General features: G+C 42.3%; 1 protein-coding gene across 2 annotated transcripts; it reads right to left on the bottom strand.

Moving 5' to 3' along the window:
• Positions 1 to 1,295: 1,295 nt before the first annotated feature.
• On the bottom strand, positions 1,296 to 22,201 carry NUCKS1 (nuclear casein kinase and cyclin dependent kinase substrate 1). 2 transcript variants are annotated; one of them, XM_037884810.2, is made up of 8 exons: positions 21,771 to 22,201; positions 10,741 to 10,790; positions 9,679 to 9,784; positions 6,260 to 6,315; positions 5,646 to 5,795; positions 4,442 to 4,594; positions 3,768 to 3,917; positions 1,296 to 1,657 (listed from the first exon to the last, which is right to left on the bottom strand). In XM_037884810.2, the coding sequence occupies exons 1-8, from the start codon at positions 22,184 to 22,186 to the stop codon at positions 1,455 to 1,457; spliced, it is 1,284 nt and encodes a 427-aa protein (XP_037740738.2). In that variant the 5' UTR covers positions 22,187 to 22,201; the 3' UTR covers positions 1,296 to 1,454. The 2 variants fall into 2 exon arrangements, with proteins under 2 accessions (XP_037740738.2, XP_037740739.1); XM_037884811.2 differs by lacking the exon at positions 21,771 to 22,201 and adding an exon at positions 11,523 to 11,628.
• Between the last annotated feature and the right edge of the window lie 2,321 nt (positions 22,202 to 24,522).

The following is a 24,522-nucleotide window of genomic DNA, read 5'->3' as shown; positions in this document are numbered from 1 at the left end:
AAAATCCTGTGTACTTTTATTCCTAAGGGTTAAAGGAGATATGGCTGCTTGGATAAAAGCACATTAAAATGCCACTGCACAGACATCAAGTGTCTTGAATTTGGTGGGACAGCCTGCTTTTGTTATGCACCACAGTCCTGCTACACTGCCATCAACACTGTTCCCTCCCAGTTTTATCCTATTCCTGCTCCAATTCCTACTCAGCCAGTGTTTTGGCTTCGGTAGCAGAATGCTGACTCATTAGGTGCAGATATAGGGGTGTGGGATCAGCATGAAGAGCACTCCCACACTGCAGGAAGGAGAGAGAAGAAATAGAAGTGATGGTGGGGTAAAGTTATGATCTATACTGGTGGGAGTCTGCCATCCGAAAACTAAACCTGGAGAGGGTTGAGAGGTTATGACTACACAGTCTTTCTGAGGACAGACGGAAAGAGAGGAGAGAAACACTTAAGCATGACTCATGGGATCTGAGACTGTGGCATTACAAGAATCCATTGCTTCACATTTATAAAAAGGCCACCCCCTCATCCCCATAACTAGAGTTTAGTTTGAGATTAAGTTAATTTTTTTTGCTTAAAATGACGAAGAAAAAACTCCCATACCACCAGAAGAAAACCAGGCTTTAAAATTTTGTTTTAAAACTCTCTCCCATGCTCTGTCTAACTATATCCAGCCATGAAAAGAGTGACAGGAGTAATGGGTATGAGCAGTTGGTGGGTTGCAGGTTTGAAGCCTAATGAATGCGCTTTTCCAAGAGCAGAATGCAATTCTACCCAGCCAGAGACAAAGGGTATCACGTCCTTATTGGATAAGTCCTTTCTAAAGGATGAAACACTAAGGTGGACTATTATAAGTCTCCTGAATATTGCCTATTAAAAACAGTTGCATGAACCCAACAAGCTCAAATAGGGGTAATAAAGTTCCTGTTTACGATTCATTAACCTCCTTTTTTCTGAGGGAATGAATTTTTGTCAACTGAAACCACATGATGGAAGATGAATTTATTATGTGTTCCAATAAGGAACAGTCGTTTTAAAGGCCCTTTTCAGCTTTGGGAAATCTATGCTACTTGATGATTTGTAAGTATAATTTTAAAGTATCAGCCTCAGATGCTATTGCTTCACAACTGCAACATCCCTTCAAAAATATATATTTTTAGTAAGTGATCCATTTAGTTTTAAATGGCTTTCAGATTTGGTGGGGGACAAGAACGGAATGGCCAACAGAGAACAGTGACTTCAAAAAACATTACTGTATAAGGGTTTTTTCTTAAAAAAAAAAAAAAAAAAAAAAAAAAAAAAAGATACCGTGTTAAACAGTTGAAAGCAAAGACAGCATTCAAAGCCCATGAGTCAAGCCACAGCCAAAACCGTGTTCTACCCCTAAGTATGTTTTCTTTTCCTCGTATTTAAAAAAACAAAAAACAAAAACAAAAAATCTCCCCAAACTGCCATTTAATCTTCACCAGAGGCTGCTTCATCTTCAGACCCTTCATCCCCTGATTTATCTGGTGGAGGGCTGGCTGATTTTTTTTTCTTTTCTGGGGGGCTCTCAGGCTCTTCATCTTCTTCTTTGGGAGATGGGGTCTTCTCTTTTGATGCCTTTGAAGCTGTGGGGCGGCCTGCCTTCCCTTTGCCTTTCACGGGACTGGGTGTCACTAAAGAAAGCAAAGCACCAGTTTCATGAGATCAGCTGCAATTACATAAAGAAAATTCACACAGCTTTACACAAACAATCTCTACTTGGAAAATGCATTCTCCAAATCAAACCAGGTTGTTTTTTGTAAGCGGATATTTGCAAAGATGAGTCCTGCATTAAAGCTGTTGGAGCAACAAACTGTTAATGTGGATAATGATGCCATATCCAAAGTAACGGACGACTTGAGCAATGAGAAATCAGCATAAGCAGGAAAGCAACTGAAAAGAGAAGTCCATAATTCTCATTTACTTTCAAATAAGCTGACAGGAGACCGTCAGGGATAGGCAAATCAGTAGGAGAGGTGTTGAATTTGGCACATACAGTAAGAACTCCATCTTTTCATTTTCAATCAGATGAAACTCCAATTTGTTGGTTGAAGTCATCACCAGAACTCCTTGATGAAAGCCTATCACATATCAAAAGTCATGCAACTATAGTGTTCCAGTTCAGAGTTAGCCTTCATCTTAGGTTTGTGAATATCACAAATCTGTTTCATTAACAGAGAGCAAACTTCTGCAGTCTTCTCAAATGTCCCTCATTTTGAGGGACTTCACTCATTGCAGTCCCAATGTTACCCACATTTTGAAGTAAGGGTGTCCTCGCTTTCATAGCTGAAGTTATTTACATCAGAAAAAGAGATTTGTGAAGCACAAGTTACAGAAGAGTTATCTACACTAAAGAAACAAATCTGACAATATTTTAGTTTTCTGATATTCATTTTACTTTGGGTCCATCACCTTGAGTTTGTCACATATTTCAGCCCATACTTCAGCTGGCTTTGACAAGCAAAGAGGCACCATCTTTGGAGCAAGTGCATGCCAATCTACTTATCGTTAATGGCATGCTGTAAGCCTGTCTTCTGAAGCTTACCTGGAGTGGAAAGAATTACTTTAGGACAGGCTACTATTTTATTATGGATCCATTTGAACGTTTGTAGGCATTCAGAAGAAAACAAAAAGTGTTAAGACAGATGCCTGATAGTAAAATGTCCTTTTTAGATCTCTTATGCAAGATTATTTAAGAGTCTGAACTCGAGGGGAAAAAAAAAAAAGTGTTTCTAAAAACCATTTAAAAACCATTTAATTGCAAGATGTAACGAGCTGTGGGATGGCAGCACTGTGGCATCAAAAGAAAGCAGCTACCTGCAGCACAAAAGCTGAATGACATGGCATCTTGGAAAGAGTGACAAACTCACTTCCACAGAACAATGGAGCTCATGGGCATCCCCTCCCCCCAAAAAACAAGACCGTTCAAATCCCACCACTAGTAATCCAAGCTCCCAGCAGCCAACACTACCTTATGAACCAAGTATCTTTTGAACTTTTCTCCATAACCGTGTAAGTTACAAAACATGCTTTTATTTTTAAGAAAGCTGCAATTCTGAAGCACAATTCTGCAACATGCTCTGTAGCTGTGAAGAACAGAGGGTGCAGTAAAGTCGTAGTAGTAATGCTATAGTTTATGGTTGCAAAGGCACTTTCATCATAGGCTCGTATTTCAACAAATTAAAAAAGCCTGGAAAAGCTTCCTTTAGGCTAAAATTTCTCATGCTCACGGTCAGCTAGAAAAGTGGAATAAAAATGCATTCAGTAATTTGAATATCTGTGCACCTCTATATAGCTATGCCTACATCCAGAGGTCTGCATATTGAAATAAATGGAGCGGTTATTCCAGGTTGTTAGGCCCAACTGTCAACTACTTTAAGTCACCACAGGACAAGTGGTCTAGAGACAGGACTGGAAGCTAAGAACTCAGGAGTTCTCATCCCAACATTGCCACTGACTTCATCTTTTTTTTTTGTCTCAATTTCCCTATCAGTAAAACTGATTTAATTTTTATCTACTTCACAAGGCTGTTAGTTAATTTTGAAGTGCTACGCAGTTTAAAAATCCAATTATGCTTTATTATTCTCCAAAAAAGCGATGAGGAAAGTCATCTGACTAGTGCTCCTTTAAGTAGATGAACAGTTAGGAAAGAGTGACATTTACACACAGTTTTGCTAATTGATCCTTATAGCTGCAAAAATACTCATTTTTTGAAGCAAGTGGCTTCCCGTCCAGTAAGCTCACCTGTAGCCTTTAGCCTGGGCTTAGGCATTTTCTTTTCTTTCCTCTCTGGCTTGGATTTCTTAGCCACCTTTTTTTTGTTCTTTTTTGAACTGCCATAATCACTATCATCATCATCTTCCATGAGGAAGTCTTCATCACTGCCAGAATCTTCTGCAGGGACAGAGAAAGGAAGTGTGTGTTTGTGAAGAAGCCTTTAAATCTTTTCCAAGTGCAAAGAAAGGAGAGTGGTCTAGCAGTTAGACTGGTGGATGGAAGAGGAGTAAGAGTCAGGATACCGTAGTTCTATAAGCTGTCACATACCTGTGCCATTTTGGGCAAGTCATTTTACCACTGTGCCTCAGTTTATCATCTGTAAATATTTCATAGCAGACGACAAGGTTTGTAAAGATACCTATTTTATGGTGATGACTTAGAATTTGTAAATGGATAGTATATCGAGTCATGCACCTCTTTGCCCTGAGCTAAAGACCAAAAAAAAAAAAATAATAATAATAAAAAAAATGCACTCTACACTACAGCTAAAACTTAATTCACCCCTTGACCAGATATGCCTTAACACTGAATGCATTAGTGAGCTGTCTGCATCCAAGGCCCAAGAACTTAACTACATCTGGGTCACACTACTCCAAACAGCTGCTTTAGTATGTTTTTCATTACAATCCCCCTCTACTTACTCTCCTGGAATGGTGCCTCCTCCTCCTCCTGCTCTTCCTCCTCACTGCCCACATTATCCATAAGCATCTCTCGCTGCTTGGAAGCTGCTTTGGAAGCTGCCTGCCGTTGCTGGCGCACGTTTTTGTGGTCTTCTTTCTCATCCTCACTGTCCTCTGTAACACAAAATTCACCATGTTGCAATGAAGACACTCAACATACCACATATTCCTGGCTAAGAGCAAAATGAAGGCCAAATCATTCCTGATAAAGCAGGAGAATTGCGAGGCTTGCTGGGCAACTACCACAGCTGGTTATTTGAGTGTGGTCAAAATTCTCCCTACATCAAGCATATGTTTTGAAAGGGCTCAACCTCGAGGTCCTGTCCATTAACCATGAACTAAAGAACCCCAGGACACTTTTTCTTAACAGGCGTATTTCCCCAGCATCCTCCACCAACCCATTCTTAATACAGAGCAGAGTGCTGTTTACTGAAAATGTGCTTCTGAGATCCTTTGTAATGAAAGGTGCTCTATAAATGTCAGATATCATTAACGTAAATTTAATAGCAAATGCTGTTGTACAGATTACTTCATCTGTACAATATGACAGTTATGGTTCCCACAGTGAACATAACTGAACACCAACCCAAATTGTTCAAGTCAATGTTGCATTACAGTGGTATATTTTTCACTGTAAAAATATTTCACTCACGATGGTTATAGACTGTGTGCTCAAAAGATATTTTTGTGATTCTAGAGCAGAATAAACTGGGAAATACTGTAGTAAGTTATTTAAACCCTTCTCATTTTCATCCAGCTGACAGACGGAAGCTTGAATAAAAATGTGGAAAAGCAGAAGACTCTCAGTACTAATGCAGGGGAGTGAGGTCAGGGAACAGCTTCACACCAGCCAGCGATCCTTGAGCTTCCTTCCCCTCCTCCCATGTAAGAGCCACTTGCACAAAGCTTAGGGATAAAGGAAATGGGGGCATAGGACAGCAGTTTTCATACTTTTAATCTAAAGGAGGTGTGGAGGGAAGGAAGAGTACATAACTTGCAAGAGGGATGGAGCAAAGAGTATATTTAGTTCCTAACTTCTGATTTTGCTTTCTGGATCTTTGGCATTCAGTCACAACATTTAGGCCAGCTCCGTACTGATTTCAGGGCAACATACCTGAAACAGCTGCTTAACAGTGGGAAAAATCTTTGTTTTTACGCTCTTTACCTGCAGCCCTTTTCCTGGATTTGGAGGCTCTCTTGTTCTTTTCAGGTTTGGCTTTTTTTGCTTTTTTACTTTTTTGCGAGCTCTCATAGTCACTGTCAGCTTTGCCATCATCTGCTCCTAAGTCGTCATCCTCGCTGCCAAAGTCTTCATCTAGGAGAAAATGATGACAAAATGAAGTCTCAAATACTTCTCAATGGAACATATACATTGGAGACGTAAGGGAGTGGCAGGCATAGTGGACTAACATTCTTGGTCTTCCCTGCTCCAAGTATTAAACTAGCATTACATGAGCAAGAGCTCTATCGCTCGAAAGCTTGTCTCTCTCACCAACAGAAGTTGATCCAATAAAAGTATTACCTCATCCACCTTGTCTCAGTAGTACTATATCACAAAGGAAGAAAATCTGGTAGTCTAGTCCACCAGAACTAGAAAGAACAGGAGAAGTGAAGATAGCGTCCAACTTAAGGTGCAACGGCAGAGCGATGTATTATGAACACTACTCCTGTCGGCATAGTTAGTTCTTTACTTTGAATATAATCCTTGTAATATTCTTATTACAAGGACGATATTCCTATAACAAGCCTACTTGGTTATGTTAGCAGCTGGGTAACTACCTGGCGAGTGTGAATCATCTTTCTTGGTCTTCACATCTTTTTCTTCTGAATCCTCGCTGCAAAGGAGAGAAGGAGAAAGTGTTATCAGTATTTTAGAGGATGGACCTGCTGTACTAGGTAAGCCGGTGGTAGTTGGGTGAACTGGTACTTTAAAAGGCTGCCACTTTGTGCTTCAGAATCTAAGCTCCCATTTAAAAAAAGTAATCTAGTCATTATGGTTGTAAAAATAACCACCTTCAAATCGTGAAGCAAGTGTAAACTGACTGACAGCTGAAACAACAGCTCTGAGAAATGAGCTGCACAGTTCAGCTCAATAAACTGTTTAACTCTGAAATCTAAAGTAATTACTATTATAATTTGCTAGAAGAAACAACATGGAGTGAAAGGATCTTCCTTTTGGATGCTAAAGGATGTAAAGCCAACACAGCAAACCCAGCCTAGGAGTAAACAGTTTTAAATAGGACTGGTGAAAACACAGGTAAAAGCCAGTAATGGTGAAACAAATATGCTCCAGACTACTGAAGGGTTGTGCCAATGGCAAGAATGGCTAGGGGACTGTAGAACATAATTATTCTAAATCTGAAATTTACCACCACACATTTCTGAAGCATGTTTTGATTACCTGAATAAGCTAGTTTGTTTACAAGTTCAAGTCTTGTGGGACCAACAATTAAGTTTGTATCACAGATACTCATATTTGCCACACACTGAGAAGGAACAGAACTAGCAGCTCTCATAGTAATCAACATTTAGGTGCTTTCACATCTGCTTCTCTCATAAATTATATCACCTGAAAGTGGCCGAAAATATCTAGATTCAGGTAATATTTGGGAGTAAGTCCTGGACAGCAATCTGGACCTCCAGTATTTCTAAGCTACTGGAGCACAGGTAAGTAGACAACACAGCAGCAGCACAAGTAGACTGCAGCAGTTCTCACAACACTGCACCCCGCAAGCAAAGGCTAAAACAAAAACCAACCAGGAAAGTCGTACAAAAGTGCTTGAAGTGCCAGCACTAAAAATCCCTTTGGATCAGGCAAAAAAAAAAAAAAAAAAAGATTAAGGCCTAGTCTACATTTAAAATTAGATCAATTGAGCTACGTTGCTCCGGCTGTGAAAATTTTTTCACCTTGTGCAACTTACATCAACCTAACAGGGACTGTAGGTGCAGCCAGGTTGATAGAAGAATTTTTCCATCAACCTAGCTACTGCTTCTTGGAGAGGTGAATTTGGCAAAACCCTTTCTGTCGATGTAGGAAACATCTACACTACAGCACTGCGGCTGCACTGCTGTAACACAGGCATGACTTTAGTTTCTACGATAAACCCAAGGCAGTCATCACCAAGAAATAGTTGGCATACTTTTGATTTCCAAGACTAACCAGTCATGGTAGGCCAACTACTTCTTGGTGATGGTTGCCTTGGGTTTACAGCAGAAGTCAAGAGACTTGTTTTGTCCTGTCTGGTAAGATGCAGGTAATTTTTCAACAGGTCTTCCCTTAAGGGGTTGGCTGCTCAGAAATGTAAAGGAAATCTCAGTAATCAAAGTAAGATATTTTGTTTTGGAAGCACATTGAAGGCCAGACAAACTATGAAAATGGAGAACTAACAAGTCTTCACTATTACTAATGCTTCCACTTCTGTAGAAAACATTGCTAAGAATAGTTGAGGGGCTTTTTCATCAGATCCAACAATGACTGTAAAGCACTATGAAACTATGGAGAGACTGAAATACTTCAAACTGGTAGCCCACCTACTCTTGTCCTGTGTCAAGATTTTTGTAACTCATGCGACTCTACTTGCTCCTGTTCTAGTTGCCTAGCTCTGGAAAGTGATTTTAATGCTAAAGCACTAGTGACCTATGCTTTATGCCTGGCTTCAATGCCCGTTTGAATGAGGAAGAGAACCTCAGTGTCCAATCCCCTTTTGCTGGCTTGGTCAGCAACAGTCCTGCCATTTTAGGAAGCTTACACAGACTATGCCTACCCACAATCGTGTGCGTTATGACCTGGCTCCCTCAATACATTCAAATGTTTCAACTCAGCACAGATCCAGTCCTGCATTCCAACAGACCCTAGAGTTCTGCTGAAGACTTCTGCTCTACAGTAGATGCGCTACTCCAATGCTCTTTTGACTCTGGTTAGCCCCATTTATTGGTCCAAGGGATCTAGGAGGTCTATGCCTCGAATAAGATTTGCTATTACACAACATGGAGTCTGCACCTTTCCAGATTCACAGAATGGGTTTGCCACATGTAGCACAGACATAACATGCTCTTCTTGTGGGACCTTTCTGCCCTTTTTTCCCCCTCTCAGCAAGAAGGCTGTAGGATCTATCAGGCCTTCAGGATTTAGGAGAAAAAGTCCCAGAAACCACATTAATGGGATTCCGTAGAGCAGAGGTTCTCAAACTGTGGTCTGTAGACCACCAGTGGTCTGTGAGCTCCATTCAGGTGGTCTGCAGACAATTCCCTCTAAGGCGTGCACCTGGGTAGCCACACACGAGAGAATGAAGGGCCACCCACCTAATTAGTGGAGCCGCGCAGGTGTGGCTCCACTAATTAGGTGCCTGGACCCTGGAGAAGACACATGTAAGATGAGGTGGTGGCCTTGAGGGGGAATAGGAGGTAGGTGGGAGGGGGCAGTGGGGTGGGAGGGAGGAAGGAATTAGGGATGTGCAGAGCTGCAGCAGCCAGAGAAAGAGGTGACTTTCCCCAGTTTGGGGGCTGCCGCGGCAGGGGAGAGATGGTACATCCATCGCATTAGAAAGGTATTACTGCTATTAAAAAAAAAAAAAAAAAAAAAAGAGTTGTGTGCTTCTATTTGTAGAACAAAAAAACTTGATAATTTTTTTTAATAGCACTTTTATCCAAAGTGCTTTACAATAGTTAGCTAATGGTACAAACAACATTTGCAAAGATTATTAAGTGGCCCGCCGACACCCTCAGCAATTTTCAAGTGGTCCATGAAAAAAAAAGTTTGAGAACCACTGCCTTAGACAGCAGACTCCATTAATAAATTTCAAATGTCCAGTTAGTCACTTGCAAGTGGAAATTCACGTAGAATCTGGAGGCAGATTCTCTACACCTGAAGAGTAGAAGAATGTCGAATAGGGTGAAAAAGAGAACAAGTACCACACGTTGCCAGACCTCCTTCAAACTGCTAGGATACTATTTAACTGGAGATGCCTATACACCCTAAGCTTCAAGTAACTGAGCCTTCGATGCAAGGGAAAGGAACCATTCCATGACTAAGATTTCTTTACTCTTTCTAGAACACCTTGAAAGCCCATCACCATACCAGCTAGCATTGAAGGCTTCAGTGCAATGAAGCGCACATCACTTACGATTGTTGCAACCTACATGGCAAGTCTGGTTTAGCTAATGTTGGCCTATCAGAAGTAACAGAAACAACTTCTCACCTGTCCTCCTGAGAATTCTTTCCAGGCCGCCTCTTATTTTTAGCCTCCCGGGGAGATGAACGGATTTTCTTGGCTGGAGGGGCTGAATCTCTTCCATAATCTTCATCTGGACAGTACAGCAGAGGAAATGGGTTTGAAAAGTGAACTACACTATAACTTCCAGCAATCCAAATAGCCAATAGAATACTACCTCTTCAAGTATATTTAAAGTTACCAATCCATGTCATTTTTACCGAGGTCAAATCAGCATCCTGTCAAAAACCCCAAGTCTTCAAAACTTCAATTCAACTTTACAAAAGTGACACCGTATACTCAACCTGTATATCTACAAACTGCATATAATAAGTTAACAAGTTTAAGATGCAGCAGTCATAGGAAATACTGCAGAAAAGGCTTCACGACAAGAGAAAAGTTGATCTGAGTTTTATGGAAAATCAGAACCTTACATTTTTATATTCAGAATTATACACAAATCCATTAAAATTTGCACCTATTTCTTATCTTAGGTGCTCCAAAAAAACCCCCACTCTTTAGATATTTATGGACGTGTGTTCTTGTGATGACAAGAACAGACAGGTGTAAGGTCTTTCACAAAATCTTTTAAGTACCAAATTATGCACAACGATTACAGGATACTACCAATAGTACTGCAGTTAAGAACTAGGCAAACTTCAGTCACATTCTCTTTCCACTAAGTGTCAACATAACCTCAATTAGCAGAGCCGCAGCATGTCTACTTTCCAAGAAAATAAAACATGATGATATTTTTGGAAGCCATGCGGATAATCTAATTCACTTGAATATGCAAATAACTAAAAAAAAAGATGATTCACAGAAAAGCCTGTGTGGTAGGCTCAACTAATAAATTGGCTGCGGTAAAATACGAGGAAGTAATTTCAGGAAGATTCTGCCAATTACAAATCAAGAAAGGCCTTTAGAAGCTGTCACAATATAAGCATTAAAATAGTTTTACACTACATTTTCAAACCCTTATCAATTCACGGCCATGGTAAAGAGTGAAAATTTTGTAATTTTTTTCTGAAAAAGAATATAATAGTTTACCAGCATCATCTGATTCCTGAAACTGTGAATAATCAACCACCTTCCTGTTCCTGTGAAAAAAAAGAAAAAAAAGAAAAAGAAAGGGTTAAGTTTAATTAACAACTTATGATCTCGTAAAGACAGCCCTTTCAAACTAGCAAAAAACCACCACCACTCTCGTTTTCTGATGCAGAATTCACAGTTTGCAAAGTCATTACCCACCAACACCTCCAACGGGCAACTCTAAAAACAATTCCAGAAACTCAGCTATCTATATCTTAACAGTCATAAATGAATGCAGGATCAACGCTCTAGCACAGGTGTTCTCAAACCTCATTGCACTGCAACCCCCTTCCGATAACAAAAATTTCTACACGATGCCAGGAGTGGGGACTGAAGCCTGAGCCTGCCGCCATGGGTGGGAAGGCCAAAGCCAAAGGGCGTCAGCCCCAGGCTGGAGGCCTGTAACCTCAGTCCTGCCATCCAGGACTGAAGCCATGGGGCTCGGACTTCGGCTCCCAGCAAATCTAATAACAGCCCTGGTGACTCCATTAAAACAGGATTGCGACCAACTTTGGGGCCCCGACCTGCAGTTTGAGAACCGCTGCTCTAACAACTTCCTCTGGAGCCATTAGGATTTATAAGGCTGGATGAGTTTTTTTTTTTTTTTAAATGAAAAAAGGTAAAAATTTCCAGTTTCTATTAGAGATTGCTATCGGGTATCCATCACTTTCCTTTTTAAAGGGTTTTTGAACAGTATTCTTTGTGCTGCTTAAGAGCACGATTAACAGAACCACCCTCACCTGTGCATACATAGTTCCTCTACTCTGCAATGAAATCGTATCCAGTATTGTGTTGCTGTAGTTTATTCAGCCACAGTTCTTGAGAACCATCTTTAAAACACCGGTAGCACCCTAAGATTAAAGTGAGTTTTCACTACCCCTTTTAAAAAAACATGTTCGCAGGTCAGGAAACATTCAGTTTAGTCAATGTTAGAAATATAATATTTTCTATCTACCTCCCTATTGAGGCTGCATTTGTTACATTAGTTATGTATTAGGGTTTAGCAACATCCAGAAGTTGCACTATTTTAAATTAAAATAGTTTAAAAAAACCACAAACACCTTTAGTTAGGGTATGTCTATATGTACAGCGCTGTAGTTGTATCGATACAGATGTGCCGCTGCAGCGCATCTGGTGAAGACTCTCATAAAAAAAGCCCACCCCCGCAAGCAGCAGCTCTCCTGCTGATGTCGTGCTGTACACGAGCACCTACGTCGGTGTAACTTATGTTGCTCAGCAAGGTGGAACATTCACACCCTTGAGTGACCAAGTTTTACTGACACAGGCCTTAGGCATAGCCTGAAACAGGTGGAACTTTGTTTAGACCAGACCTAGGAGTTCCTACATCCATCTGTATACCCCACCAAATCTTTAGCCTCAGACGTGAAATGGTTGCTGTAGAAACAGTATCAAAGATTGACTCCAGGTACACACTGAGCAGGTGAACTGATGCTCACAATGTCATGCACATGCCATTAATACAGGTGTCATCAAGACAGGGAGAATTGCTTGTACAAAAATAAAGTTTCCCATGGGGCATTAGCTGCTCTTTACACAAAATTCAGTGATCATAGAATCATACAATATCAGGGTTGGAAGGGACCTTAGGAGGTCATCTAGTCCAACCCCCTGCTCAAAGCAGGACCAATCCCCAATCAAATCATCCCAGCCAGGGCTTTGTCAAGCTTGACCTGATCTCCAACTGAATTTTTAAACAGGACAGTGAGGGGGAAAACTGTAAATATTTTTGTTTTTTTAAATAAAAGATAACAGTGACAAAGCCTGTCATTTCAGTCCTTTGGCCATTATATTTGAAGTTTCTTCACAGAATAAGCCTACAATCAAAGGTTTCAGAGTAACAGCCGTGTTAGTCTGTATTCGCAAAAAGAAAAGGAGTACTTGTGGCACCTTAGAGACTAACCAATTTATTGAGCTTATGCTCAAATAAATTGGTTAGTCTCTAAGGTGCCACAAGTACTCCTTTTCTTCCTACAATCAAAATATTTGAATATGCCAAGCAGACATATATAGCATTTTCAAGATTAAGAAAATCAGTCCTTGAAAAGGAAGAGAAAAAAACTTGTGCCCCCTCCCCCACATTTTTAATTTCTTTTGGGATACATAAAGAATGCCTGAAAGGTTTAAAAAAAGCAAAGCAGCTTCCACCTATCCTTTAAGGCTTCATAATGTCTAGAGAACAATGAGGCAAAACTGAAAGTTCACACGTTAAGAGTGAAAGTTGGGTTTTTTTGAGTCATGTTTAAAATTTTCGTTTCTCATGGTTAACACCAACTTAATTTCAGTGATAAAATAAAAATTCGGGGGAAAAAAAATATTACACTGGACCTTTGTGAGTTCAACGTATCGCTACCCCTCCCACTGACTGAAGCTGCAGTTGGGAGCAACTTTTTATCGGAACTCTGACAGAGGTGTGCCCCACTCCCCACACAGCTTCTCCTGTGGAGACTTCCCTACTCAGTCTTCTGGAGAGCGAGGGAACAAGTAGCTCAGCGTGGCTTCCATTAGGGGCTCTTTGGGTATACAATGAGCCCTGCCAGTTGGCTATTTTGAGATTGTAGCCCGGCAAACATGAGCTGCTCCTGTGGTGAACTGATTATCAAGAGCCCCAGAAAGGAAAAGACAGTTTTAAGAAGCTATTCATAATATGCTTGAGTGGAGAGGTGAGCATGGATGCTGCATCTTAGTTTCACTTTCTTCCCCATGGCTCTTATCCTTCCTAGAAGTTATGGGACAGAGATCTGGCAACCTCCCCTGAGGAAACACTTAGTTAAGGTTTGCCCTCATACCTAATCCACACCCCCAGCAATGTCAGGGACAACTACACCGTACATTCATGGTATTTCTTGTGTTAAAGCTTTTCTGGGAAAAGCCTTTCTGGTTCTCCTTGTACATTACCACCAAAAAGTACAGAACAAAATGAGGTACAAGGCATGTTTCAAAAAGTCTGATAAAAAACCATTATGCTGGATTAGAAAAGTTAAGTAGTTATAGCTGTAACAATGAACTATGAGTGCCAATTCTTGGCAGATTTGGTTGGCTAATACCATAGAAATGACTTGGCAGACACTTCCCAATTCCTCTTCATTTGCTTAGAAAATGTGAGACCTGTACTTAGTAGACCAAAGTCTAAAAAACGCTATAAAAATGGCATTTATTGAGATCTAAGTAGAGATCATATTCAGCATCTGACCCATTTACGTTAGCGATGAGGTATTACTACTTTTCAGTTCTATTAGCCCTGTACAACCAATACAAGTACACAAGTGCTCACTGGATTCTACTCAGGCTCATAAAATAATATTCTTAATGAAGTTCCAGTTGCAGTCCAGATTCTGACTTTGCTATCTAATGCCAGTGATTGACTTAGATCCTAGGTTAAGCAGCAGCTAGGAAAGTCCTTTTAAAAAATAAAACAAATAAATAAATCTAAAAAAGCATAGGCTTCTCTATGACAATCACCGCAGTATCAGAAATCCAAAAGCTATGAGGAACTTATCCTCACAAATGCATTTATGAGGTGGGGTAGTTATCTCACTTTTACAGATGGCAAAAGTGATGTTCAAGACATTAAGTGACCTGCCCAATATTACACAGACTGGAAGAGTGCTATGATTAGAAAGCAGCTCCGAGACTCAATCCTGCATCTGAACCACAACTCCCTCCTCCCAGCCTCCTCCTAAATTTGATGTGGAGCCACTAAAACAAACAGAAACACACAGTGCCATTTTACATGCACTTTCCAGAAAGGAGCAGCACTTTGAGATTAATACAGTGTACTCTTGGCAAGGCTTTTTGCTAGAAGGATACCCCTAAAAGCATACTTTAACTACAGCTGTCAACCCCTTCAAATTCCTTCTAAGCTTCCTTTCTCTGCATGAACCTCAATTCATAGCTATTAGGAACAGCCTTAGAGAAAGAGGAAGTACCAGAATTCAGTTAAACCAACACTAAAATAACCCCCTAAAAAAAAAAAAAAAAATTGAAGAGGTGGACAGTCAGAATTTTGCCATGTTGAATCCAATGCAAGTGACAAGAGGGGATTTTAAGTACAGCTGCAATGTATCACACTGCCCACTCATCTATAGTCTGACTGTTGTAAAATATGAATTTGGGAATAACACCATTGGCAAGATTCACTGAGAAGGGCAGAGGCCAGGCCACAAACACTCAACTTCTAATTTCTGCTTCAACAATTAGCCTTCCTTAGGCCCAACTCAGCTTTTTTGCTGTGAAGTGGCACAAGGATTTATATTTTTAAAATACTTAAAGAGAAGCATGAGCACTACATGATGACAAAGGTTAATCTGGTACACATCCCCTTATTTTGTGTGCATGAGTGGAACAGACATTTCCCCCTTAAAACAAAAACAGAGGGTAATTTTGCGGCACACTCAGTCTACCAATTTCACAAGACAATTGTCTTCACATTTCACTGACCTACTGAGCACAGTTTAAGTTGCAGGATAAGCACCTTGCAAAGAAACAAGCAGTCATACAGGGCTTCACCTAGCTTATTCATATTATTAGAATATAATGTAGGATACACATATAAAATGCAAAATATTATGTCAGGCAAATAATGAAAACATTCTAAGCTTCTTTCCTGCTTCCAAGTACTAAGCCCTACAGGTTGGGCTAGCAAGATGGTCCCTACTGTGCTCCCTCATTACCTTGTCTACAGCAATATTGATTTTTAGAGGAAGTGTGATAGAAATCTGTAGACAACTGTACAGCAAAGGCTGTTCCTTTTTGCCTTGCAGGAGAGAATGACTACAGAGACATAAGAGGGCAGATACAGAAAAGAAACTTCTGGAAAGGAGTCTTCTCAAAAGAACAGGTGCAAAGAGCGCACACAAACATTCAAGGACTGTTTAACTATAGCTGTTGTCTCTACAAACTCAAGTCAAACACAAACTGTTCTTCAGTCTAGCATTCTTATTCTGGGCCCAACATTCACTGCATCTACCATCCCCTCATCATGTTTGTATCATCTAAGGTGAGCATAAATACAATCTCTAACAGCCATTGGCAGAAAAATGGCAAGGGTGTCATGAAGACAGAAGGCGCTAGAACACAGAAGGCATTCCAATACTTCCAAGGCACAGGACAATATGTTTGTGTATAGTGTTGAATGTTGCCTCACTAGGTAAGTATATGCATATAGATGAATTTCTTGTCCCAGGCCCCACACCACCTAGGGATGGCCCTGGCAGCTGGGGAAGAGTAAATCCTAAAAAGCCAGCAACTTGCAACACTGCCTAGCAAATTTGTTAAATGAGTGCTGGCAGAAACACTCAGTTACCTCTCAGGTGATGCCAGAGAATAAAATATGAGCGAGACTAATTAGGTAGACTGATCGGACTGTTAAGGTAAGTAATTCAAAAAAATATTCAGCGTTCAGCTAACACCATTATAAATAACATGAAATATTTATAAAAACATAGGTAAGCTTTTCACCAATTTATGCTACTGCCTTTTTGGATTCCATTCAGCTTGGACTGCTAAACAGAAGTGTGTTCAGTTTCACTTTCCGGTTCTCATCCAGTTGACAGGGCAGCTGTAGACTGGTTTCAACAACAGCACAGGGAAACGTTCCCATATTGCTGTTTTATGTCTAAGAAATATTTCTATACGTATTTGTTTTGCCACACCTGAATATAATGCTATATTTCTGGCCTTAACTAAACAGACAAAACTTATAACAAATCTTTATTTCCAATGCTTATGCCTAACAACAGTTAATTGCCTAAGACAACTCATTATTAGTGTGAGGGCTAATCGATGCTAGAATCGCTACAGGGCACAGCTGCAACAATCCAGCTGCGCTGCTAGTGCAGACGCTCTATGCCAGGGGGAAAGAGCTCTCCCATCAACATAAATCCACTTCGTTGAGAGGCGGTAGCTATGTTGGCGGGAGAAGCACCCCCATCCACATAGCACTGTCCACACCGGCACTTAGGTCAGCGTAACTTATGTCGCTCAGGGGGTGGCTTTTTCACATCCCTAAGTGACATCAGTTATACCGACATAAGTGTTAGTGCGTACAATTCTCTTTAAAATGACATAACTGTACTCAAACAAGATTGACAGCCTAGAGGTCTCCAACTACAGAGTGATCATTTAGGACTGGACTTGGTGCAACAAGCCATCCAAGACTGGGCACTGATGGTGGTATTTGAAATTTTAGGGATATGTCTGAATTGCAACTCCATTAAAAAAAAATTAAGTGATTTATGCAGCAACAGTTTAAGCAGCCTGGTGCACATCCTCCATTTAAGCCAACTACTGAGAAGAACATTTTAGGAAACAAAGGAGAAATATTATGAGGATAAAAGTACAGGAAAGATACAACTGCCTTTCAGTCCCACGTGCTATTTGGGTGTTACTTTATGTATGCTGTACCCACTTACCACTACCCTTTGCCTGTCTCTTTAGAGCATGAACACCTCAGCACTGGGATCATGTCTTTTTTTTTCCTATTAGAAGAGTAACTGGCCCATTGTGGACACCACCACAAATAATCAATCACACTCTGAAGGGCAAGCAAGGAAAGGGACAATTCTAAGGAAAAGGGGAGCAGGAAAGCTATAATTAAGTTTTCAAGAAGCTCTCCACCTTAGTCTGAGCATTTTTCTCTTAGATGGCCCAGGTATAGTATTAGGAGTTACATGGTCGCATGTAAGCTTTGACATTAACACCTCTAAGTAGGAGAATACTTCCCCTATCACTCAGGCAAGAGTACCACCTTAGCAGTAAACATCGAAACGAACAAAAGCCTTAGGGTAATATTTACCATTGAAGGGACATGAATGTTAGACTTAGGTCCAAAATTTAATGTTTGTAAAATTCAAAGTTTTACAGAATTCTGAATCAATACATATGTTCCTATTTTAAAAGATCTTATTTAAAACACACTGGATTTAGATATCTGCCTGCAACATTTTATTCTATAACATTGTATGTGCGAGTAAAAGTGACCAGAAGTGCACTGCATTAATTTTAAAAACACACACAAACCGAATTTTAAATTCTCAAACACACATACAAGATTTAATAATACAAGGAACTATAGAAGCCATCTAATGTAACAGCACCTAAGAATTTACACATCAGAATAGATAAGATCAATATGAGATGATATAACCATGTGCTGTAAATGGCCTGGATGTTACTTAGAAATTGTTTGTCATATTATGTAAAGATCCTAGAACAACATCCTTTACTATTTGATCTTTGCAATGTTCTATTGATATTGGTATTAGCATCACTGTACACCCGCAAGATACATATACGCATATTTTTGAAGAAGGGTGCCAGCAAAATCAATACAAGTAAGCAAGCAGTATTTCACTCCAGGGCACCAAAAAACACGAGGTCTGGTGCTAGTTTTTTTGGATGCCTGTGAAAAGGAAGAACTTGCAAATTTAACAAAAAATTAGTTTTTTGTTAAAAGTCAATTTTAGCATTGATTTAGGCTTTGAGACCAAAGTCCTCTAACTACCAGCAGAATAAAGAAAAGGAGTACTTGTGGCACCTTAGAGACTAACCAATTTATTTGAGCATAAGCTTTCGTGAGCTACAGCTCACTTCATGCTGGGATCTTAAGAACAATGAACAATCCTCCCAACACTTGCACCCCCCCTTTCCTGGGAAATGTTGGATAAAAAGCCTCACCAATTTGCATAGGTGACCACAGACCCAAACCCTTGGATCTGAGAACAATGAAAAAGCATTCAGTTTTCTTACAAAAAGACTTTTAATAGAAATAGAAGTAAATAGAAGTAAAGAAATCACCTCTGTAAAATCAGGATGGTAGATACCTTACAAGGTAATTAGATTCAAAACATAGAGAACCCCTCTAGGCAAAACCTTAAGTTACAAAAAGATACACAGACAGAAATAGTTATTCTATTCAGCACAATTCTTTTCTCAGCCATTTAAAGAAATCATAATCTAACACATACCTAGCTAGATTACTTACTAAAAGTTCTAAGACTCCATTCCTGGTCTATCCCCAGCAGAAACAGCATCCGATGAAGTGAGCTGTAGCTCACGAAAGCTTATGCTCAAATAAATTGGTTAGTCTCTAAGGTGCCACAAGTACTCCTTTTCTTTTTGCGAATACAGACTAACACGGCTGTTACTCTGACACCAGCAGAATAAAGTGGCAGCTCAAGCTTCCCCCACTATTGGTTATCCCCATATTCCATTTACGGTGATATTTTTTAGATGGATACTTGTTCAGCCAGAAGCGAACTGAGACCATGAATTCATTTCACACAGACCACTGAACATGGTAATATTCCATCATTGCTCACCTTGGATAAGTTCACCTGTATCTCCCATTAACAATACCAGAAGAGCTTTGCATAAAATTTAAAGCTTGTGTCTTGCACCAACAGAAGCTGGTGCACTAAAAGATATTACCTTACCCCCTAGTCTCATTAACAGTGCAGTAACAGATCCAATCCTCAGGTAAATCCTACATATTTCAAACCAATAGGTTTAAAATTATGTACAGTTTTCCAATTAACTAACACTGAAGGGGTATGTTGAACACATTTGCAGTTGAAGATTTATCTTCTATTTTTCATAGGCCTGTTAAGACCAGCCAGACTGTGGATTGCTGGCTCCAATTTTGCAACATCCCAGCAGGTATTCTGTTATTAACATCCCACTGAACTCTTCTGAAGACCAACATCCATTTACACATATTAAGCCAAGCTGCATCTTTTACAACTGTGTATGGTTTCCCAATTTTTTTTTGTTTAAAATTGGTTATAATAAAGAATTATGGGTTATTTAATATAAAAAAACGTTAGAAACCATACTTTTAAAAACACACACGTTCCTTACCTGTAGTCAGGTTCCAGTACTGGCAATTAAGTCACCAGCAGAATGTATACTATATCACACTGAGCATCAAAGTAGTATCATCACTGTATTCCAGGACAGAGGCATTGTCATTCAAGCTCAGACCACTAATCCATCTAGTGCAGCATCCTGTCTTGCAAAAGGCCAAGAATGCTTCAGACCCTATTAATGTAGCTGGGCAATTAAGTGTTTCATAAAGCAAAAGGAAAAAACCCTTCTGGACCCTGGACAATTACTGTCAGACCTGACCTATGAGATATAATCACCCTTATCTTGGCATGCACAACTTACTGGTCAAAATACACAAGAGAGCTGAAAGCTAAGATTAGTTTTCAACTATCAGTGTACTGAATGTCCCTTTTATCCTCCCCATCTGGGGACATTCAGCAAAAAGCTTTGCAGACCAGACAAACTTGAATCCCACCTTTAAAAGGCACAAAACCTGTATAGTTCATATTATCTTTGTTATTCTAAATAAGAAGTCAAGCTAATGCATATTACAATCCTCTTCCACAAACTAAGCATTTGCCATATTTTAAGATTGGAAAAAAGAAAAGGAGTACTTGTGGCACCTTAGAGACTAACCAATTTATTTGAGCATGAGCTTTCGTGAGCTACAGCTCACTTCATCGGATGTATACTGTGGAAATTGCAGAATATACAAGCACTCCTTTTCTTTTTGCGAATACAGACTAACACGGCTGTTACTCTGAAACCTAAGATTGGAAAGACACCATCATTAATTTACACTACAATTTCAAATGCTACGCACAATATTAATCACTGTGGGCACGCTACAATCATTACCATGAGAAAACTTCACAGAATTTTACATTTGCCACCGTATCACAATTCAGCATTGTAGTTTATACTCCCCGGAAACTCTGTGCTATCAGAACCCAGGCCCAACCGCATCTAACGTAAGTATAAGCATCACCACCTACCTTCCTTTGAACTGGGGAAAAGAAAGCCTGACTAGGGACGAACTTCACTGGTTCCTCATTCCCGAGCCCAAAATTTAATGACAGGTCTCTCGGGGATTGGGGAATAGTAGGAAACCCACTCTAAGAGGAACGTTGTTTTACGGCAAAGGAAAAATAAAGGGAGTGTGTTCAAATGCCGCTCCCCGCCTGTCCCAGGTGGGCGGCTCCTCCTGGCTCCTCCCCCAAACGTGAGGCCAGTTGGCGGCAGCAGTGTCTAGCGGAAGCGGACTCGGAGCCGCGGTCATTATGGCATATTGCACGCATGTCCCCCTCGCAAGAAAACCGTAGAGCACGGTCTGCCCTTCCCTGCCATTCTCCTCCTCCCCCCTAACCAGATGCAGCAAGGTATACTGCATGCCTCTTCCCTGAACGTGTTAAATCACTCACACTGCATCCACGTACTTCGCATGCTTCCCCTTAAAGTGGGTCATGGCATGCTGCAAATTTTCACCATTCATCCCCCGAGCAATAACATGAGGGACAGCTCCCAGTGAGCGCACTGCATGCCCTGTTCTCCACCCAATAAGCTTGCAGCAACGCACGTTACACGTTACCCTTCCATCAAGCGTGCAACAAGGTATGATGCATGCCCACGCCCCCTCCCCCCCCCACAAGCATGCTGTCTTCACGCAACTCCCCCCAGCCTGGGCAAAGCACGCTGCAAGCTCCAGAGTCCTCCTCCCCCCCGTCCTCGTCCAGGGTGCAGAAGGGCAGGCAGACGCTCCTCCCCCCTAACCCGCATGTAGCCTCCCCGTGCCCCTCACAGGGTGCAGAAGAGCACCACGCTGCAAGCATGTATCCGCCCCTCCCTCCGCCGAGCAAGCAGCCTCCCCCTACAGGGTGCACAAGGGCACGCTGCAAAGATGTGTCCCTCCCCCCCCCATAAAGTGCGCAGCAATGCACGCGACCTCCATGCCTGCCTCCCCTCGGCGTGGCCTGCAGCAGGCCTCCTGCCCGTCCCGTCCCAGAGGCAGCGGGGCCGGGCCTAGTCCCCCCGTCCCGCGCTCCCCGCAGACGGGGGTGGGGGGGCACTGGAGGGACGCGGGGCACGAGACGGGGGTTGGGAGTGGGGCCTCCTTCACCGCCGCGCTCGCCCCCCCACAGACTCACCTGACCGGCCTGGACATTTTCTCCAACCCAATCGGGGCCCGAAGCGGGCGATGTCGGCCAAGGCGGGGGGTGGGGAACCCGACGAGCCTCGATTCGGTGACGGACCCGTCCCCTCCCTCCCGGGAGCAAGCGGGATCCCTGGGCCCAGAGCCTCGGGCCGCGCCGCCGGAACCGCCTTTCCCTCCGCCGCGGCAGCCACCGCTCCCGTCCCCGCCGGAAGGTGCTCCCCGTCCCCGCTCCCCTCTCCCAACGCCCTCCGTCTGGGTCCCCGCCACTCGCCGCTTCCCTCCCCCCCCCGCAAAATGGTCGCGTTCGCCCAGCCGAGGATATGCGCTGAACGGAGAGGCGGTACAACCTAGCCCGCTGGCACCTCCTCCTTCTCTCATTGGCCGACTGAGCGGCCCGTCTAACGCCATTGGTCCGTTCGAACCATCACGGCGGTTCGGCTCCACCTCTTCCTCCCCGCGGAGGGGGGGGGAGAGAGGAGGACGCCCCACACTCAAGCTGCTATGAGAGGGAATAGCCGACAACAGCCCGCGAGCCCAAGCTGGGATCTCTGCGGCGGTAGATTCGCCACGGGTCGCCCTGCCAGTCGAGCAGCCCTGCGGTGGGGCCCGGCCCCAGTTACAGGCCCCCGGCCCTGTCAGGTGTATTCGGCCCCGGTTTTATTATTGGCACGGGGTCTGCGACGGGCCGGGAGATGGAGGCGGATCAGCAGATTCGGCACGCGGCCTGGCTTGCGTAGATTTTGGAGGGAAAATGTAGTCGGGCTGAGCCGCTCCCCACACACACCGACCCTGATGCTCCCATACCTTAGCCCCCCCCAACCCCCATGCCACTGTCCCAGTACCCGAGCATTACAACAGCCGGGCTAGGCCCTGAGCCCCTCTCAGTCCCTATCCATCGTCCACGCCTCCTTCCCTAGATCTACCCCAGGCCCATACCTTGCTGATTGCTGCCCCTTCATCTACGGCCTGCCAGTCTCTCGCCCTCCCTGTTAATAACAAAATCACCTCGTTCCTACAGCGCACCTTTCATTAGCACTGTACAAAGGAGTTGTCATGCTCATTTTACAGATGGGAAACTGAGGCACAAAACAGGGCTGTGACCTGTCCACGGTAACCCAGCAAGCCCGTGGCAGAGCTGGGAATAAAGCCCAGGTCATTTAAGGCCTAGGCTGGTGCTCTAGCCCCATAGCTGCTGTTATACTACCTCATCCCTTTCCTTCTGTCACAGCCCTGTGCGATAGCCCTGAAACTTCAATCCCTCCCTGTGCTGTCAGCTCTGGTTTGGGCTGTTGTGTGCTCCCTAATGTAAAGATGAGACAGGAGCATGACTGAGTTCCTGCTAACTCACCTGTAACTCACTCTTTGGCTCCCGTTAACTGATCCCTCACACCTCTGCTACAGCCCTGATTTCTTCCCACCTCTCCAACAACAGCACACATGGTATTAGGCCTTGCCTATCTTACATACCTGGTGTTGCACCCATTTCCTATTATGTCTCCTCCTGAGCGGAAGGATTATCTAGTAGTTGGGCTAATTATCTAGGATTCAACAGATGCAGGTTCAATTTCCTTGCTATACCAGACTTCTTGCGTGACTTTTGACAAGTCACTTAGTCTCTCCGCATTTAGAATGCCAATAATTGTACATCCCTATTTGAGAAGGGTTGTATGAGAATAAATACTTTAATGGGTGGGAGGCACGCACATGCTACAGTATCAAGCAATCAGCACCTACGATGACTGGCAGAACCTTTTTTTCTGATGACACCAGAAGTGCAAAAATCCAGCTTACCCCTTGCCAGCCAAACAGAATCTATAAAAAACTCCATGTCCCTATTTGTAAATAGAACATTTCATAATTAAATCACTGAAATACAAGCACGCAAACTCATAGGGGTAATTTTTTCGTTATCTTTAGAGTCATGCAACTTTTTAAGTTGACAGCGTCCTTTTACATCTTCATCTCCCTCCACCCCCTCAAATGATACTCTAACACAAAATGTCTGCTGGATGGTTTTATAAAATATGGTCAATAGCTATGGTGCAACACTGAGCAAGAGAAGTTTATATCAGTACATCACATTGCTGATTTGCATCCATTGGTTCATGTGGAATCAAGGCCTCCGTGTATAAAATTTTCCATGTGGAAAGCTGCAAGTAGATGAATTGTGGCTGGTTTGGATTTCATCGTTGCACCAGTGGTGGGTAATATTTTCCTAAGCTAGCTCAGCTTTAGTAGGGAGTAAGCATAACCTTGACAGCAGGTAGAAATTAGGCAAAATGCAGGAAGCTGGGCTGCAGGTGCTTGGCTCATTTGAATCCAAAACACATGGTGAAATTCAACAGCTGCAAATACTGCTCTGTTCAAAAGAATAGTAATGTGATCTAAAATCATGCACAGGCACTGTTGGCCAAGGATAAAATGGCTTTGGGCCTCAAATGTGAACAGGGATGAAAAATGCTGCCTTTACTCCTGACCTGTGGGTACACCTGCCGACTCATCTCCATCTACTTTTGTTCCCCTAAATACAGCAGTTTCCCCAATACAAACAAAGCTGAAGGGACACAAGCTATGATCATCACAGTGTACCCATGCAGTACATAAGAAAACTATAGGTGAAGCTGCAGACTCCTTGGAGACAGCAGAGCTTGAAAGACTCAGACTATGTTTACATAACAAATTACTTCAGTGTAACATTGCTCACAGGTGTGAATAAGCCATCCTCCTAAGCGCCGGTGTAGACA

The sequence above is a fragment of the Chelonia mydas genome, chromosome 21, assembly GCF_015237465.2.
Source record: "Chelonia mydas isolate rCheMyd1 chromosome 21, rCheMyd1.pri.v2, whole genome shotgun sequence".
Classification (NCBI taxonomy): domain Eukaryota; kingdom Metazoa; phylum Chordata; order Testudines; family Cheloniidae; genus Chelonia; species Chelonia mydas.
The sequence above is the reverse complement of the archived record's forward strand: the minus strand, read 5'-3'. Positions and strand labels throughout refer to the sequence as shown.

Excerpts from the sequence above, each read along its gene's own strand:
- NUCKS1 (XM_037884810.2), bottom strand. The coding sequence starts at position 22,186 with ATGGCGTTAGACGGGCCGCTCAGTCGGCCAATGAGAGAAGGAGGAGGT. Across the intron at positions 3,918-4,441 it reads GGAGGCACCATTCCAGGAGA|AAGATTCTGGCAGTGATGAA; the intron begins GTAAGTAGAGGG and ends CTGTCCCTGCAG. Across the intron at positions 1,658-3,767 it reads GCCCAGGCTAAAGGCTACAG|TGACACCCAGTCCCGTGAAA; the intron begins GTGAGCTTACTG and ends TGCTTTCTTTAG.